At 39.4% G+C, this 11,179-nt stretch overlaps 2 protein-coding genes across 2 annotated transcripts; both read right to left on the bottom strand.

Annotated features, from left to right (window-relative positions):
• Nucleotides 1–698: 698 nt before the first annotated feature.
• Nucleotides 699–3,441, bottom strand: LOC144083517 (L-amino-acid oxidase-like). The gene is made up of 7 exons (XM_077611449.1): nucleotides 3,411–3,441; nucleotides 2,998–3,212; nucleotides 2,815–2,927; nucleotides 2,207–2,408; nucleotides 1,864–1,932; nucleotides 1,633–1,769; nucleotides 699–1,464 (listed from the first exon to the last, which is right to left on the bottom strand). The coding sequence occupies exons 1-7, from the start codon at nucleotides 3,439–3,441 to the stop codon at nucleotides 699–701; spliced, it is 1,533 nt and encodes a 510-aa protein (XP_077467575.1).
• A 3,892-nt stretch (nucleotides 3,442–7,333) lies between these two features.
• LOC144083669 (L-amino-acid oxidase-like) lies at nucleotides 7,334–10,063 on the bottom strand. The gene is made up of 7 exons (XM_077611664.1): nucleotides 10,033–10,063; nucleotides 9,618–9,832; nucleotides 9,435–9,547; nucleotides 8,825–9,026; nucleotides 8,479–8,547; nucleotides 8,248–8,384; nucleotides 7,334–8,099 (listed from the first exon to the last, which is right to left on the bottom strand). Exons 1-7 carry the CDS (start codon nucleotides 10,061–10,063, stop codon nucleotides 7,334–7,336), a joined length of 1,533 nt encoding a protein of 510 aa, XP_077467790.1.
• Between the last annotated feature and the right edge of the window lie 1,116 nt (nucleotides 10,064–11,179).

The raw sequence follows: 11,179 nt of genomic DNA, 5'->3' as shown, positions 1-11,179 counted from the left end.
TAGTATGTATCAGTGTATCTAATGACTTTTTTGTCTCAGCGAGTACTTCCTTTTCTAACTTTTTTAACTGCTCTGTTTAATTTTTGTACATGACACTATCGAGACCTCTCTAGTAACACTTGTTAGGAAAAGTAAAACACCACTCCATAATCATATGACCTCAATGAAACATCAAACAGTTGAAAACATTCCTCTTATTTTAGAAATTTCAGAAGGTAGCGTTTGGCTTACCGCTGACGTCTTTGTAGCACAAAACGTTGGGTGTTACAGTTCAATCTGTACACTGAATTTCCATTTCAAATTCCATAATGAGCAACCAGCCAAACGGTAAATCATTTCCGAAATTTAAATAATCTCCAGAGTCATGGCACTATTTCTTTATTTTAATCACAGTTTTCATAGTAAGATAATACAAATAATCTATGAAAAGCAAACCAGCATTTTTTTCAACCCCCCAAAAAATCTTAATACAAATAATCTATGAAAAGCAAGCCAGCATTTTTTTCAACCCCCCCCAAAAAATCTTAATACAAATAATTTTGAAAAGCACAGTATTTTCTTGTCTGCCGTCCCTTTTGGGAAATACTGATTTTAATTTACATTTGTCTCCACAAAAAAAAACTGATATTTGGAGTTTTTCCTATATTTTTTCAAAGAAAATTTCAGATGGAATGCACATAAAAATATTATCTTTTCCTTTAAATTGTTAGACTATTAATATTTTTGGCTGCTCTGAGAGCAGATTTCATGGCAGTTTCTATCCAGGCGTGAGGTCGGGCTGTGTGCTCTCCTGCAAAGTGCACACGTCCCTCATTCCGGAAGAGTTCTTTAGCAAAAGGGCGCTCATATGGTGTGAAAATGGCAAAAGCTCCCAGGCTGTAGGGGTCTGAGCCCCACTTCTTCACATGTCCGCCAGTAAATAAAGACCTGATATCCTCGCCGTGGATCTTAACCAAGTCGTCCAGGACCACATCCATCAGCTCCGCTTCGCTCAAACCTTGAAAGAGGGCGGCGTCATCCGAGAACGTGTACGATCCGAGCAGGGCCCCAGCATCTGTTCCTGGAAAAGTATGGCTGGGGTAATAGATGAAGCGAGACGGTCGATCTGTAATGCTCCTTCCTCCCTCGATACCCTCTTTCTCCCAAAAGCGTTCCCGAAAACTGAGGATGACTTTAGTTGAGCTGTCGTAGTGAACTGTGCGCAGGGCTTCCATTTTGTCCTTGGAAAGCGGCGGCTGGAAGTCAATGAAGACCGCAGCCTTGGCCGTTGTAGCGACTAGGGCATAGTCCGCCGTCAGGTTGGTCAAAGAACCTGGCGTACGCTGGTCCTGGTATGTGACTATCACATTACTGCCTCCTACTTGGTTGATGAGTTTGACTTTGGAGTTGAGGAAGGTTGTGGCATTTAACATATTGTGGACAGTTTTTGGGAGGTGGTCAAAGCCATCAGTCACTTCAGAATACCTGCAAAAGCATCCAGAGTTAAAAAAAAAAAAGCAAGAAGAATATTTGTGATGCCCTGCTAATTATCAAAAGTCAGGTTTGCGGTGTTAACAAGGGAGACTTTGAAAAATAATTTTTACATTTGGATATACGTAAAATATTGCAATTAGATGTGAAATATTTTCTTACGTAGTTCTGTCATTGATGTCCGACTGAAGATACAAATTGTCCAACATGGATGTGTAAAAAAAGCTGTATTCATTTAGGATGTCTGCCATCATCCGCAATGCACCCTGACTCAGATTAGTCTCTTTCACCAAGTAATCCTATTGAGAAATATTTAAAATAACAATGTAATCATAATAGGAGTCATTGCATTCGAAACTTTGTTTAATTACACAACCAGTACATATTCCTCACTTTGACTGAATAGGCATCATATTTGGCCAACGTTGCATCGCAGCCCATTGTCTTCAGATCTTCTCGTACCTGCGCAAAGATTATAACATTGCCACTTTAAAACACATTGTCAACACAATGTATCAATAGAAAATGAGAAAGTTTAAACACTACATTTAAATGCACTAATGTAGAAAGACGTGAAGTTCAAGTGTTTGTGGTTAGCTTTTTTTTGGGTGTTAGGCTTGTGCTGGAGTGAAGAGTTATCACCCCACATCAGACTCCAATAGATAACTGCCAAATAATAGTAATAATAATAATAACTGCAAAATTAACTTCCATAAAGCTAAGAGACCTTACAAACCTTCCACAGTGCCTCATTGTAGAGTTGTCCAGCTGACTTCCCCCTTTCACTTTTATTTAGTGTGTAGTTAAACAAATCAGGGTTCTTCTCCACTGTAGAGGTTTTATGAAGTATTCCATGTAGCAAAACGTAGGTGCGGTTGTTCTTTTCAATGAAAGGATTTAAACTAACATTGAATTTGGAGGCAACAGCTCGTAAAATCCTGTAGAAAAATACACCATGTTATAGTGATAAAAAAAGAACACATCATATGAACAAAAAAGCTATCACTTTTCGTTCCTGATTTCAACAACAACATTTCCTCTATCCCCCTCCTCTGCTTTTCCCCCCTCATGTTTTGGTGATCTTTGTTATTAAGTGTACAACAACAACAACAACAAAAAGTGATCTTGTTGCAGAGCTGGGAGTGCATTTTTTCCCAAACCCAAATAGGTTCTCCTGTGTAAGTATATATACAATGTTCTATGTTTACGGCTTGTCTCAAAATAGTAAAAGCCAAGGTTTGAGAACTATAATGTCAATTGAAATTATAAATACTGAAACATCCATGAGTATTACAAACAAGCACCAAGGAGAATCAAAAAGTGTAAAAAAATGACAGCACTCACTTTTGAAAGCTGGGGATCCTCATGGGACCCAACTCTGCATACCAGCCTTCCTGGGAGTTCCTGAAGGTCTGGACACGTCCTCCTATCCGGTCACTAGCTTCTATTATAGTGACCTTAAAGTGCATCAGGTCATCGTCAGTATTCTCCCAACGTCTTTTGGTCAAAAGAGCTCGCTCACTTTACCTCATGGCCGGCATCTTTCAAATACGTAGCAGCAGTTAGTCCTGCCATGCCCCCACCAATAATTGCAACATGTTTAGGATTCTTTGTGGCAGGGAGTCCTCTCTCCACAATATCTAGCAGCTCGTTGTAGTCTTTGTCTTGAAGGCAATCAAACAGGGGGTCTCCACTGGTCCTATTCACTACAAACACCGCCACTCCCACCAGAACTAAAGGAACTGATGCAGAGAGAATGTCAATTTTTGTTGAAGGTAATGCAGTGAAAACTGCAACCAAAAAGACTTATATTTACATTTTAAAGCTTTGAAAAAGGATTAAGGTATTGTGTGTAACTAACGACTTAGATGTAAACAATTTTGCAAATAATTTAAGTTTAAAATGTATATATACACTTATTTATTATTTAGAGTACTTACAAAATGTCCACAGTGAAATGTGAGTGATCATCTTGCAAATGCAACTCCTCCGTCCAGTTTTTTTCATATGGTCAGCGGAAAGGGAAGGCTGTAGTTACAATCATATTTAGTTTCGGGGTAAATAACAAAAATAAATGAAAATAAGTTCATAAACCACTTAACTCACGAGCCAAACAATTCAGTTTATATTTAACTCACCATTAACAAAGGTACAGTCTCACAAGATGTTGTGACCAAGTTCACCTCCTGCGCTTGCCTCTTAACGCAATCAAACTCTAAATGAAAGCAACCTAAAAAACCTGGATGTTGGATCTGTATGAAAATGCGTATATTAATGGGAGACCTTGCAATTTCAAAGGTCTTCCTGAAAAATGTCACCACACCAGCTCAAGAGTCAATCACACTGAACTAATAAGATTAGTGAGGTTATACTAGTCAGCGCAGCTCCTCCATCTTCACTCATTTTTATTACCTATGTGGCACCACCAGCGACCTCCACCCAACCAGGCCTAAACGCCCAGGGAAGGAGAGTACCCCATCCGGAGGGTGCGGCATCCCCCTGCCAACAGCCACGGAAGGCTCTCGTAGAGGAGGCTATAACGATGGACAGATTTTTTTGTATCTCTATAGTCCTTCTATATTCTGCCTGTTTTTCCTTACTCTCTGTCTCCCTAAACCAGGGGTGGCGAACAAGTTGGTCACAAACAGCCAAATTTTTAAACTGAAAGTCAAAGAGCCACATCACACAGTGACCTGCAAAACAGACAATTTAAACACACAATTAAAACCATATTTCTCACCGGTGAAGCTCTCGCTGCATTTGAGCACTGGCGTCCAATCGGGGTGGGACTATTGACCCTGCTTTGTTTGGATGCTCTTTATATAAGGGAATCCGGTCGGAAATGAAAAATGCCAGGGCCTTAAACGGTTTGAGTTTTTCTTTGGAATTTTTCAGGTAAAATATAAGTGGGCTTAACACGTTCGAAATTCTACAGAATTATGTTAGGAAACTTTCTAAAAAATTCTACTGAAAAGATAAAATCTTCATAGGTTGCCACATGCCAAACTTCCAAAATTTGTTTTGGAAAAGTCATTTTTTAAAACAAAGCAGTTGAAACATAGGGGACAATATAATGAATATAACTGAATTGTTGCCTTTTCAGTCATACCTAGCTAAGTGTAGTTAACATTTGATTTTAGTCAAACTGAATGGCCACTGCCATAGGGTAAGCGATGAACGCCAAACCTGCATGCCTCCATCCAAATGCAATGCAACCATCAAGTTAGAACATTTAAATCAAGTGTCAAATTTATATCGTTGTAGGCCAAGTTTTTGCTAAATCTCTGTTGAAGGAAACATTTGTTGCGTTATTTTTTCACAGCTGTCTTCAACTGACTCAATTTAGTTGGAAGGTAGGACGCCTTTCCACATCATTTACAAATACAGTGGTACCTCGTCATACGACCGCTCGTCATACGACCGCTCGTCATACAAAATTCTCATATTCTTACGAGCTCGGTCCCGGAACGGATTAAGCTCGTATCTCGAGGTACCACTGTATCATTTTCGGAAGAATTTCCACCAGCGAGTTTCCAGGTGCACACACACCCATCCACACATCCATCCATGAATCATGCTTTATAAGGATTATAGTACAATAGATAAAGCACAATTTATGGATGGGTGGATGTTTTATGTTAACATTCTCATGCAAAGTTTGTCCAAACCATGCATTGTAGAGTTGAATTTTTTTGTGGTGGCCAGAAACGGCTGTCGGATCCTAATAGACGAGTGATTGAATTTATTTACCTTTTCTGAGCGTGTAAACTCAAGCTTTGAGCATTTGCAAGGATTATCGATGAGTATGCCTGCCTAATCCATTTTTCAAAAGAGAATTTTTTTTATAGCGCAACAACTGTCTTTTGGTTCTAAACAAGCAACTTGTAGTATATAAATTGAAGCCTGGCTACAATCTCGATCTCCTGGTAACATTATTTTTGATTGGTATTTATCTTTTCAAACAACTGACTCACTTATAGGTAAACATAGTTGTTTTTAACATGTCAACAAGGAATTAGGGCTTTAAGACTGTCTTTTTCCATTGCTTAATTTGCACGTTTCAATTTTAACCTTGACCCAAGGTTGCTAGTTCATTTTCAATCAATTGGTGCCATTAATATCTAGTATTAGTATGTATTAGTGTATCTAATGCCTTTTATTGTCTCGAGTACTTCCTTTTCTAACTGTTTTTAACTGCTCTTTTTAATTTTGTACACTATCGATTCATCTCTAGTAACACTTATGAGGAAATGTAAAACACCTCTCCATTTTAATCACAGAGATAAGAAAGAAAATAACTTCTGCATGATATAGTTTTATTTGGCTAGAAGTCCAACTAAAACAATTCTAATCATTCAAGATCTTCCTCAGTGATGTCTTGCAAGGCTCTGTCTCGCTTTATTTTCTTGTCCGGCAATCCACCGCGAGGCTCAGGGCGTGACAATTGACAGAGACGCTAAAATAGATGCAACTGACATTGTCATCATGCATCATGAAAATATTTTCTGGTTTGCAATATACTGTTTATTTTTACACCCGGCTCACCTGACTGAGGTTTCCAGTGGCAGTACTCAGTTTGTACAGCGCCCAGCCGGGCACCATCAGGATGGAGGAGAGGGCCATAATCCAGCCCATTACGTAGGCCCAGGTGGGGTACACATACCAGCGGTTGAATGTCAGAGGTGTGTACTCAATGAGAGAATATATGACCGAGCCCTGGATAAAAAAAGTAAAAATAAAATATCCATTCATTTTCTGAACGGCTTATCCTCACAAGGGTTATGGGGGGTCCTGGAGCCTATTGCAGCTAGCTAAGGAGACATCCTGAATCGGGTAGCCAGCAATTGAAGGGCACAAGAGATGGACAATGATTCACGCTCACACTCATACCTAGGGGCAAATTAGGGTGTTCAACCAGCCTACCCTGCAGGTTTTTTTTTTCTCCGTTTATCTACAAATCCCCCAGAACACATGGGGTCGTAGGTACGAGGTTAAGACACAACGCTAACAATTTATTGTAACAAAAATCTCTTTACATCTATGTACATTCCTCCCTGAGCATGACATAAAGGAGAATCCATTATTGATATCTATTTGCCATAATATTAGGTAGAGCAGGAATAAAGTACTTGATACTGTATCGAAGTATTGGATTGCGACATGGTATGAGATCTTCAAAGTGAGGTGACTAAGAGTTAGTTCTATTAATGGGTATCCAGTGAATAAGATTGTCAGGAGCATGTTGTAGCTTTGAGTATCAACACAAGCACGTGTTTTTACCTTGTGCAAGACCACAAACTTATGGTTAGGAAAATAATCTAACCTCAGTCATCATGACGAGCTGCAAGAGGAAACACATGAGACAATAAATCAGAAGCAGGTGGTGCAGAAAGGCACTCATTGAATGATGGAGTGCATTAATGGACTAGCAAATTAATCAATTTTTGGTATTACTAACATGTTTGTATTCTCTGAGCATCTGAAGATGACGTTTCTGTGATCCTGTTGCTGCATGAAAATATGATCGTTTCACATTTGAGCAGTGCTCATAGAATTTGGTTTCTCGTAAACTGGCTGATTTGGGGAGAAAATTGTTCTTATCAGGATTTATGAAGAACACTTAAAAAAGGAGACAACAGGTAAGCAAGTGTAACTTTACTGCTCAAAACATTAGGTACACCCTATCAAATGAAGTACTACAACTCTGGCATTGAGTACATCCATTCATTTTCCCAACCTTATATTAACTTCAGTGTAATTATTTTAAAAACAACCAATTTAACTATCCAAACTGGTATGTACTTACTAATTTTGTAGTACCAAATTTTCAGCTGGAATGCAAATAAAAATGGTATCTTTTCCTTTAAATTTTTAGACTATTAATATTTTTGGCTGCTCTGAGAGCAGATTTAATGGCAGTTTCTATCCAGGCGTGAGGTCGGGCTGTGTGCTCTCCTGCAAAGTGCACAAGTCCCTCACTCCGGAAGAGTTCTTTAGCAAAAGGGCGCTCATATGGTGTGAAAATGGCAAAAGCTCCCAGGCTGTAGGGGTCTGAGCCCCACTTCTTCACATGTCCGCCAGTAAATGAAGACCTGATATCCTCGCCGTGGATCTTAACCAAGTCGTCCAGGACCGCATCCATCACCTCCGCTTCGCTCAAACCTTGAAAGAGGGTGGAGTCATCAGAGCACGTGTATGATGCGAGCAGGGCCCCAGCATCTGTTCCTGGAAAAGTATGGCTGGGGTAATAGATGAAGCGAGACGGTCGATCTGTAATGCTCCTTCCTCCCTTGATACCCTCTTTCTCCCAAAAGCGTTCCCGAAAACTGAGGAAGATTTTAGTTGAGCTGGCGTAGTGAACTGTGCGCAGGGCTTCCATTTTGTCCTTGGAAAGCAACGGCTGGAAGTCAATGAAGAGCGCAGCCTTGGCCGTGGTAGTGACTATAGCATAGTCCGCCGTCAGGTTGGTCAAAGAACCTGGCGTACGCTGGTCCTGGTATGTGACTATCACATTTTTGCCTCCTACTTGGTTGATGAGTTTGACTTTGGAGTTGAGGAAGGTTGTAGCATTTAACATATTGTGGACAGTTGTTGGGAGGAGGTCAAAGCCACCAGTCACTTCAGAATACCTGCAAAAGCATCCAGAGTAAAAAAAAGCAAGAAGAATATTTGTGATGCCCTGCTAATTATCAAAAGTCAGGTTTGTGGTGTTAAAAAATAATCTTTACATTTGGATATACGTAAAATATTGCAATTAGATATGAAATATTTTCTTACTTAGTGTTGTCATTGATGTCCGATTGAGCATACAAAGTGTCCACCATGGATGTGTAAAAAAGGCTGTATTCATTCAGCATGTCTCCAATCATCCGCAATGCACCCTGACTCAGATTACCCTCTTTCACCAAGTATTCCTATTGACAAATATTTAAAATAACAATCTAATCAAAATAGGAGTCATTGTATTCGAAACGTTGTTTAATTTTACAACCAGTACATATTCCTCACTTTGACTGAATAGGCATCATACTTGGCCAACATTGCATCGCAGCCCATTGTCTTCAGATCTTCTTTTACCTGCACAAAGATTGTAACATTGACACTTTAAAACACATTGTCAACACAATATATCAAAAGAAAATAAGAAAGTTTAAATACTACATTTAAATGCACTAATGTAGGAAGACGTGAAGTTCAAGTGTTTGTGGTTAGTTTTTTTTTTTTTTTTGGTGTTTGGCTTGTGCTGGAGTGGTGAGTTATCACCCCACATCAGACTCCAATTGATAACTGCCAAATAATAGTAATAATAATAATGGTGGAATTAACTTTCATAAAGCTTAGAGACCCTACAAACCTTCCGCAGTGCCTCATTGAAGAGTTGTCCAGCTGACTTGCCCCTTTCACTTTTATTTATTGTGTAATTAAACACATCATAGTTGTTCTCCACTGTAGAGGTTTTATGAAGTTTTCCATGTAGCAAATAGAAGGTGTTCGGGTCAACTTCGATGAAATGATTTAACGCAACATTGAATTTGGAGGCAACAGCGCGTAAAATCCTGTAGAAAAATATACCATGTTATAGTGATAAAAAAGAACACATGAATTTCTACAAAAAAGCTATCAATTTTTGTTCCTGATTTCAACAACAACATTTCTTCTATCCCCCTCCTCTGCTTTTTTACCCTCATGTTTTGGTGATCTTTGTTATTAAGTGTACAACAACAACAACAACAAAATTGATCTTGTTGCAGAGCTGGGACTGCATTTTTCCCCAAACCCAAATAGGTAATCCTGTGTAAGTAAATATACAATGTTCTATGTTTACGGCTTGTCTCAAAATAGTAAAAGCCAAGGTTTGAGAACTATAATGTCAATTGAAATTATAAATACATACTAAAACATGCATGAGCATTATGAACAAGCACCAAGGAGAATCAAAAAGTGTAGAAAATGTTTGCACTCACTTTTGAAAGCTGGGGATCCTCATGGGACCCATATCTGCATACCAGCCTTCCTGGGAGTTCCTGAAGGTCTGGACACGTCCTCCTATCCGGTCACTAGCTTCTATTATAGTGACCTTAAAGTGCATCAGGTCATCGTCAGTATTCTCCCAACGTCTTTTGGTCAAAAGAGCTCGCTCACTTTACCTCATGGCCGGCATCTTTCAAATACGTTGCAGCAGTTAGTCCTGCCATGCCCCCACCAATAATTGCAACATGTTTAGGATTCGTTGTGGCAGGGAGTCCTCTCTCCACAATATCTAGCAGCTCGTTGTAGTCTTTGTCTTGAAGGCAATCAAACAGGGGGTCTCCACTGGTCCCATTCACTACAAACACCGCCACTCCCACCAGAACTAAAGGAACTGATGCAGAGAGAATGTCAATTTTTGTTGAAGGTAATGCAGTGAAAAGGGCAACCAAAAAGACTTATATTTACATTTTAAAGCTTTGAAAAAGGATTAAGGTCATGTTTGTGTAACTAACGACTTAGATGTAAACAATTTTGCAAATAATTTAAGTTTAAAATGTATATATACACTTATTTATTATTTAGAGTACTTACAAAATGTCCACAGTGAAATGTGAGTGATCATCTTGCAAATGGAACTCCACCGTCCAGTTGTTTTCATATGGTCAGCGGAAAGTGAAGGCTGTAGTTACAATCATATTTAGTTTCGGGGTAAATAACAAAAATAAATGAAAATAAGTTCATAAACCACTTAACTCAAGCCAAACAATTCAGTTTATATTTAACTCACCATTAACAAAGGTACAGTCTCACAAGATGTTGTGACCAAGTTCACCTCCTGCGCTTGCCTCTTAACGCAATCAAACTCTAAATGAAAGCAACCTACAAAACCTGGATGTTGGATCTGTATGAAAATGCGTATTTTAATGGGAGACCTTGCGATTTCAAAGGTCTTCCTGAAAAATGTCACCACACCAGCTCAAGAGTCAATCACACTGAACTAATAAGATTAGTGAGGTTATACTAGTCAGCGCAGCTCCTCCATCTTCACTCATTTTTATTACCTATGTGGCACCACCAGCGACCTCCACCCAACCAGGCCTAAACGCCCAGGGAAGGAGAGTACCCCATCCGGAGGGTGCGGCATCCCCCTGCCAACAGCCACGGAAGGCTCTCGTAGAGGAGGCTATAACGATGGACAGATTTTTTTGTATCTCTATAGTCCTTCTATATTCTGCCTGTTTTTCCTTACTCTCTGTCTCCCTAAACCAGGGGTGGCGAACAAGTTGGTCACAAACAGCCAAAATTTTAAACTGAAAGTCAAAGAGCCACATCACATAGTGACCTGCCAAAACAGACAATTTAAACACACAATTAAAACCATATTTCTCACCGGTGAAGCTCTCGCTGCATTTGAGCACTGGCGTCCAATCGGGGTGGGACTATTGACCCTGCTTTGTTTGGATGCTCTTTATATAAGGGAATCCGGTCGGAAATGAAAAATGCCAGGGCCTTAAACGGTTTGAGTTTTTCTTTGGAATTTTTCAGGTAAAATATAAGTGGGCTTAACACGTTCGAAATTCTACGGAATTATGTTAGGAAACTTTCTAAAAAATTCTACTGAAAAGATAAAATCTTCATAGGTTGCCACATGCCAAACTTCCAAAATGTGTTTTGGAAAAGTCGTTTTTAAAAACAAAGCAGTTGAAACATAGGGGACAATATAATGAATATAAGTGAA

This window comes from Stigmatopora argus, chromosome 10 (assembly GCF_051989625.1).
Source record: "Stigmatopora argus isolate UIUO_Sarg chromosome 10, RoL_Sarg_1.0, whole genome shotgun sequence".
Taxonomy (NCBI): domain Eukaryota; kingdom Metazoa; phylum Chordata; class Actinopteri; order Syngnathiformes; family Syngnathidae; genus Stigmatopora; species Stigmatopora argus.
This window is presented reverse-complemented; position numbering and strand designations above follow the sequence as displayed.

Excerpts from the sequence above, each read along its gene's own strand:
- LOC144083517 (XM_077611449.1), bottom strand. The coding sequence starts at position 3,441 with ATGATCACTCACATTTCACTGTGGACATTTT. Across the intron at positions 2,928-2,997 it reads TGAAAGATGCCGGCCATGAG|GTCACTATAATAGAAGCTAG; the intron begins GTAAAGTGAGCG and ends ATGCACTTTAAG. Across the intron at positions 1,465-1,632 it reads GACATCAATGACAGAACTAC|GTATTCTGAAGTGACTGATG; the intron begins GTAAGAAAATAT and ends ATGCTTTTGCAG.
- LOC144083669 (XM_077611664.1), bottom strand. The coding sequence starts at position 10,063 with ATGATCACTCACATTTCACTGTGGACATTTT. Across the intron at positions 9,548-9,617 it reads TGAAAGATGCCGGCCATGAG|GTCACTATAATAGAAGCTAG; the intron begins GTAAAGTGAGCG and ends ATGCACTTTAAG. Across the intron at positions 8,385-8,478 it reads ATGATGCCTATTCAGTCAAA|GAATACTTGGTGAAAGAGGG; the intron begins GTGAGGAATATG and ends ATTTGTCAATAG.